This window comes from Notolepis coatsorum (assembly GCF_963971535.1).
Source record: "Notolepis coatsorum genome assembly, chromosome: 18".
Classification (NCBI taxonomy): Eukaryota; Metazoa; Chordata; class Actinopteri; order Aulopiformes; family Paralepididae; genus Notolepis; species Notolepis coatsorum.
In genome coordinates this window covers 413,559-421,518 of record NC_140182.1, presented here as the reverse complement: position 1 = coordinate 421,518, position 7,960 = coordinate 413,559, and the positions used below count along the sequence as shown (strand labels likewise).

The window sequence follows — 7,960 nt, the reverse complement described above, 5'->3', positions numbered from 1 at the left end:
TAGGAAAAATTCAATGTTTGTAAATAAATCATTACAAGTCATTGGATTGTTTGAAATCTGACACTAGGCTTCTAATGCCTCTTCCGGCGTGCACACGCACACACACATGCACACACGTACACGGGCACACGCACGCGCACACACACACGCACATGCACGCACACACACGCGCACATGCACACGCACGCACATGCACACGCACACACACACAGTATAACCTGAACCATAACATCTGCATGCCTAACACTGGGAACAGACCAGAGCCGCGAAGCAAAGCAAAAATGTTTCTTGTGCGAGCAGCGATCCCTCCACGGGCCAAACCCCGCCCCTCTGTGTGTGTGTGTGTGTGTGTGTGTGTGTGTGTGTGTGTGTGTGTGTGTGTGTGTGTGTGTGTGTGTGTGTGCGTGCGTGCGTGTGTGTGTGTGTGTGTGTGTGGAGAAAGACACACACACACAGAGGGGAGGGGTTGTGGGACAGTGGGAGTAGATATAGAGAACAGCGCAGGCGATGGAGAGATACTCAAGAGACACCTTCTCTCTCAGGGCTGAGACGGGGACAAACAGAATGGTTTAAAATGATTAAGATCAGCTCTACGGTAAATGGACTGCATTTATATAGCGCATTTATCTAAAGCGCTTTACGGCCTATGCCTCACATTCACTCACCGGGAGCAGTTAGGGGTTAAGTGTCTTGCTCAAGGACACTTCGACACGCTGCCCGGGAGGAGCCAGAATCAAACCGGGAACCTTCTGATTACCAGACGACGCTCTACCGCCTGAGCCACTGTCGCCTACCCCCCATTATTGTGAGGGCTGCAGGTGTTTGGGTCACGAGCAGATATAGGGTCTCAAGTTATTCGTATAACGAATACCCACTCAACTGCTAAGCAGACATTAAGGAGAAGGGGGAAAGTAAACAGCAGAAAACTACCTTTACAGGTGGAAGCCTCAACATTAGTATTTTAAGAAAAGAATCAAGTCCAAAAAACACTAATAAATAATATAATAAAGAGGTATATTATAGAAAAACTGAAATAAGCCACAAAGGCACCTCCTAATAACGGAGTTCATACAAATAACCTAAATAACAATAAACCTCCACTAAGGGAGTTTATGTGTGGTAGTGGACTAATGACGGTTCAAAAGGAAACAAAAGAAAACTGTCGTAAAAAGAAACACACTACAATAAAAGGCTCAGCTACTAGAAAATAAAGTGCTAAATAAGCCAGTAGCCTAAAACCAGAATGGCTACAGAGAAAGGATGAATAGGGCAGAGATCAGCACTACACTGTACGTTAGCCTCATAGCATAATTGCCTAAGTAATTTTTTGGCCAAATTGATATTTCTGCCTAACTCACTCTCCTCACGCTGCTGCACCACCCTGGCTTAGTGGCTGTGTCCTCAGCCAATCAGAACCGTGTTATGTTACAAATCCCTTTCTGCCCAACTCACTCGTGTGACTTGTGCCAAAATTAGTTTTTTCTTCTTTTCCGAAAGTCTTGAAAAATTACTTAGGCAATTATGCTATGAGGCTAACTATGAAGCCTGACCAGAAGGACAGCCAACACAAAAGGAAATGAGAAAGCAGCTAACCCTGAGAGATTCAAACTGAAAGAGACTCAGCTACCATTAGGCACAGCTGCACTGAATCAGGTGCAATCAAGCCCACACACCTGCCCTCCCACGAGGCAATTAACCACAGAGGCCAGTGATAGACAGCTGTCCCTCACAGGAAGATGAAATAGACAGCTGTCCCTCACAGGAAGATGAAATAGACAGCTGTCCCTCACAGGAAGATGAAATAGACAGCTGTCCCTCACAGAAAGATGAAATAGACAGCTGTCCCTCACAGGAAGATGAAATAGACAGCTGTCCCTCACAGGAAGATGAAATAGACAGCTGTCCCTCACAGGAAGATGAAATAGACAGCTGTCCCTCACAGCAAGATGAAATAGACAGCTGTCCCTCACAGGAAGATGAAATAGACAGCTGTCCCTCACAGGAAGATGAAATAGACAGCTGTCCCTCACAGGAAGACGAAATAGACAGCTGTCCCTCACAGGAAGACGAAATAGACAGCTGTCCCTCACAGGAAGACGAAATAGACAGCTGTCCCTCACAGGAAGACGAAATAGACAGCTGTCCCTCACAGGAAGACGAAATAGACAGCTGTCCCTCACAGGAAGACGAAATAGACAGCTGTCCCTCACAGGAAGACGAAATAGACAGCTGTCCCTCACAGGAAGACAAAATAGACAGCTGTCCCTCACAGGAAGATGAAGTAGACAGCTGTCCCTCACAGGAAGATGAAATAGACAGCTGTCCCTCACAGGAAGATGAAATAGACAGCTGTCCCTCACAGGAAGATGTAATAGACAGCTGTCCCTCACAGGAGGATGAAATAGACAGCTGTCCCTCACAGGAAGATGAAATAGACAGCTGTCGCTCACAGGAAGATGAAATAGACAGCTGTCCCTCACAGGAAGATGAAATAGACAGCTGTCCCTCACAGGAAGATGAAATAGACAGCTGTCCCTCACAGGAAGATGAAATAGACAGCTGTCCCTCACAGGAAGATGAAGTAGACAGCTGTCCCTCACAGGAAGATGAAATAGACAGCTGTCCCTCACAGGAAGATGAAATAGACAGCTGTCCCTCACAGGAAGATGAAATAGACAGCTGTCCCTCACAGGAAGACGAAATAGACAGCTGTCCCTCACAGGAAGATGAAATAGACAGCTGTCCCTCACAGGAAGACGAAATAGACAGCTGTCCCTCACAGGAAGATGAAATAGACAGCTGTCCCTCACAGGAAGACGAAATAGACAGCTGTCCCTCACAGGAAGATGAAATAGACAGCTGTCCCTCACAGGAAGATGAAATAGACAGCTGTCCCTCACAGGAAGACGAAATAGACAGCTGTCCCTCACAGGAAGATGAAATAGACAGCTGTCCCTCACAGGAAGATGAAATAGACAGCTGTCCCTCACAGGAAGATGAAATAGAACGCTGTCCCTCACAGGAAGATGAAGTAGACAGCTGTCCCTCACAGGAAGATGAAATAGACAGCTGTCCCTCACAGGAAGATGAAATAGACAGCTGTCCCTCACAGGAAGATGAAATAGACAGCTGTCCCTCACAGGAAGATGAAATAGACAGCTGTCCCTCACAGGAAGATGAAGTAGACAGCTGTCCCTCACAGGAAGATGAAATAGACAGCTGTCCCTCACAGGAAGACGAAATAGACAGCTGTCCCTCACAGGAAGATGAAATAGGGCAAAAACCATGACAATTATAATAAACGATTACATAAGATATAAAGGATTCACCTCTTGGTATAGCGGTCGGCGATGTCGCCCGCGGCGTGGGAGACCGGGGTTCAACTCCCACTCAGGGCATGTCAAATGAGACCGGTTACATATATATATATATTATATATATATGCATATATTATTATTATATATAGTATATATATTTATATATAAATATATAATCGACATCCTACCCTTCATCTGTATATTCACTGATATAAAACCTTAATAATGTGTTTTTTTTATCCAATTTTGATAGTTTTCTAGTCTAGTCTGGTATATGTCCGATACGCGCGTCACGCTGAAAATAGACCAGACGCCGAAACTGCGGCGCTACAGACGGTCAGCCGGCCGGGGCGTGTCTTGTGTGTCCAGTGTGTCCAGTGTGTCCAGTGTGTCCAGTGTGTCCAGTGTGTCCAGTGTGTCTTGTGTGTCTTGTGTGTCCAGTGTGTCCAGTGTGATCCATCACCCAGGGCTGGAAGGAGACCGGCTGCCGATCCAGGCACACACACACCCACACACACACCCCCGGATGGACACGTACACACACACACACACACACACACACACACACACACACACACACACACACACACACACACACACACACACACACACACACACACACACACACACACACACACACACACACACACACACACACACACACACACACACACAAACAAACACACACAAGGCCAAGAGAGCTGATGTTTAAACCATCTAAAAAAACGCTTGCCGCTGTCTTGCCGACAGACAGCAGACGGGGGGGGGGTTCCCTCTCAGACTCCACACCTGAGCCACAGCTCCGTAACATCAGAGTTATCGCCACGCGGGTAAACAACAACACGCGGCACGCCCGACACGCGGCACGCCCGATCACAAACCAGCCCCTCCACCGCCGCTGGCACGTACTGCACGCGCGCAGGGCAGCGGCCCACTCCGTGTCGTCGGTACAAAGTATTCATTGTTTCCCGGAGCATGTCGTCGTCTTAATCCCCTGGGTGCGATGTATTGCATGCAGCAGTGTGCCCACAGTGCCCCTACGTGAGGGGGCCTCCGGTGGCCGTACATACAGAACGAGCCAGACAGCATCTGGGCGTGTTACATAAAACTGGGGTTCCTGGATGTGCATGGTGGGTCTCGCTGACAGCGCTCCCGTATACTTATACCATATATACTGTACCTTCTGGGACCACTGACATACAAACTGCTGCTGCATAACTTAGCATATGAGGAGACACACACACACACACACACACACACACACACACACACACACACACACACAGACACACACACACACACACACACACACACACACACACACACACAGACACACACACACACACACACACACACACACACAGACACACACACACACACACACACACACACAGACACACACACACACACACACACACACACACACACACACACACAGACACACACACACACACACACACACACACACACACACACAGACACACACACACACACACACAAACACACACAGACACACACACACACACACACACACACACACACACACACACACAGACACACACACACACACACACACACACACACACAGACACACACAAGACACACACACACACACAAACACACACACACACAGACACACACACACACAGACACACACACAGACACACACACACACACACACACACACACACACAGACACACACACACACAGACACACACAGACAACACACTCACCCTCTCCGCAGACTGCGCCGTCCGGAAGAAGATGGGGATGAAGGCCAGCCAGATGATGCAGGTGGTGTACATAGTAAATCCAATGGGCTTGGCCTCGTTGAAGGTCTCCGGCACGCCGCGCGTCTTGATGGCGTACACCGTGCACGTGACCATCAGCAGGATGCTGTAGCCCAGCGAGCAGATGAGCGACAGGTCCGAGATGTCGCACTTGAGCACGCCGCGCGCGTTGCCCGGGTCCTGCGTGCGCTGCTCGCCGTAGTCCACGAAGGTGTGCGGCGGGTCGGCCACGAACCACACCAGCACGCCCAGCAGCTGCGCGGAGATCAGCGAGAAGGTGATGACCAGCTGCGAGGCGGGCGAGATGTAGCGCGGCGCCGTCACCGCCGTCTTGCCCTGCTCGAAGATGCGGTGGATGCGGTTGGTCTTGGTGAGCAGCGCGGCGTAGCTGAAGCACATGCCGAGGCCCAGGAAGACGCGGCGGAAGGAGCACACGGCCACGTCGGGCGCGGCGATCATGGGGAAGGTGACCACGTAGCACAGGAAGATGCCCGTCAGCAGCACGTAGCTCATCTCGCGGCCCGAGGCGCGCACGATGGGCGTGTCGTTGTGGCGCACGAAGGTGGCCACGGCGAAGGTGGTGGCCACGATGCCCAGCACGGAGATGAAGACGGGCACCACCGCCCAGGGCGAGCGCCACTCCAGCTTGACGATGGGGATGGGCTGGCAGCCGGTGCGGTTGGCGTCGGGCCGGCGCTGGTAGGAGCAGAGCTCGCAGGTGAGCTCGCTGGCCTGGTAGTGGTAGCCCTCGCAGCGCTCGCAGTGCCAGCAGCACGGCACGCCCTTCACCACCTTCTTCCTCTCGCCCGTCCGGCAGGGCAGGCTGCACACCGAGGCCGGGATGGAGGGGTCCTCGCTGGTCCACTGCAGGGCGTCCATCTGGGGGGGGGTAGGGTTAGAGTTAGGTAACTCTCTAGGTAGGTTCTCGCTCTCTCAGGTCAGCTGACCAGCTGCTCCTAGTAGTGCCTACAACTAGGCGTAAGCTCAGGGGGGACCGTGCCTTCTCCGTTGTCGCCCCCAAAATGTGGAATGAGCTGCCACTGCAGATTAGGCCTCATCACTGCCCCGTTTCAAAGGCCTCCTTAAGACCCACCTTTTCTCTCTGGCTTTCGACACCATGGAGCTTGTTGATTTTATGATCTTATGGTCTTACTGTGTTGTTGTATCGTTTTGTTACTGTGTCCTTTGCTTTTAAATATATATATTTTTTTTTAAGTACTCTGATCTATTTAAATTTGTATTGCTGCCTATATTTACCTAATGTTTTCTTCTCTGTTTTGGTACTCTTGTTTTTTTTTAATCTATTTTAGTGCTGCTTATAGTTTTTAATATGCTCCCTCTGTACAGCACTTTGTGCCCCTGTGGCTGTTAAAGTGCTTTATAAATAAAGTTGGATTGGATTGGATTAGGTCTCCATCTGGGGGGGGGGGGGAGTCAACCGAGTGGGACCAGCTGAGTCTTCAGAACGGAACATTTATCATCAAAACATTTATCATCAAAACATTTATCATCAAAACATTTATCATCAAAACATTTATCATCAACATTTATCATCAACATTTATCATCAAAACATTTATCATCAACACATTTATCATCAACACATTTATCATCAACACATTTATCATCAACAACATCATCATCATCATCATCCAAAATTAATATAACCATTGACTTCCACAGCATCATCATCATCATCATTATCGCCATCGTCATAATCACTCTATCAGCGTGTAAAGAAATGTCACTGTCATTATCCATCTCCATCATCTTTGTCTATATTTACATGAAATGACTAATCATCCCTTCCCATGGACGCTGATTAGTTAACTACAGTGTCTCGACAGAACGCCGGCCAAATTAAATGACGTCGTCGTTGACGCCCCGGCAGATAATCATAATAATAATCATAACCGAGATGTCGTGTGATTCTCGTGGGGCACAGAACAGAAAGGAGGGGCCGGTGAGGTGGTCCTTACGTCGATGTGCAGCTGGTCCGTCCAGTGGCCGATGACCTTGTACTCTGCAGCCGACCGGTTGTTGATCTGGTACTGGAAGATGTCGTAGCGTCCGGGGGCGTCGCCGTTCTCGTTGAAGGTGACGGGAGTCCCGGCACTTCCTGCAAGAAGAAGAAGAGGAAGAGGAAGAGGAAGAAGAAGAAGAAGAAGAGGAAGAGGAAGAGGAAGAAGAAGAAGAATAGGAAGGTTATTCGTAGCACACATTGCTACAATGTCATGCAGCGAACACAGGAACACACACCGTCACATGACATTTCCCCTCTGCGCTTGACCCATCCCATCGTCCTTCCCACCAAGGGCAGCCGGGAGCAGACACGGGCTGTGGCGTGGGGCCGCGCTCGGGGACCAATCCAAGTGCTCCTGTCTGTTTGTCCTTCGTCGGTGTTCTGCATGTTTTTTCCAGTGGGTTTATCTTTTTTATTATATCTGAGCACGGCGGGGAGAACATGCAAACTCCACACAGAAAGGCCCGGGAGATACCCCAACTGGGTACCTGGCAACCTGGTCTCCAAGCGGGATTCGAACCCAGGACCACAATGTTAACCACTGCACCACCATGCAGAATACAGGGAGGGTATGATCAGAGAGGAACACAACTACATCGGCTGCTGGCGCACTGACTTGGATAAAGTGTATCCTTGTACGCCATCTTGGTAACAAAAAGTTACGTTGGAAAACAGAATGTTTTTAGAAGAGATACTTCTCCTTTTGTATCTATTCTTTCCCGCAGAGATACACTGAAGTTCCCCTAGCTTGTTATCACAGTGCTGCCTGTTAGCTTGTTATCACAGTGCTGCCTGTTAGCTTGTTATCACAGTGCTGCCTGTTAGCTTGT

The 7,960-nt window shown here is 49.5% G+C and overlaps 1 protein-coding gene across 1 annotated transcript; it reads right to left on the bottom strand.

The window, feature by feature from the left end:
• Positions 1–538: 538 nt before the first annotated feature.
• LOC311244776 (metabotropic glutamate receptor 8-like) lies at positions 539–7,774 on the bottom strand (the record flags this gene model as incomplete). The annotated part of the gene is made up of 4 exons (XM_084334463.1): positions 539–544; positions 5,052–5,987; positions 7,087–7,226; positions 7,747–7,774. The coding sequence occupies 4 exons, from the start codon at positions 7,772–7,774 to the stop codon at positions 539–541; spliced, it is 1,110 nt and encodes a 369-aa protein (XP_084190589.1).
• Positions 7,775–7,960: the final 186 nt, after the last annotated feature.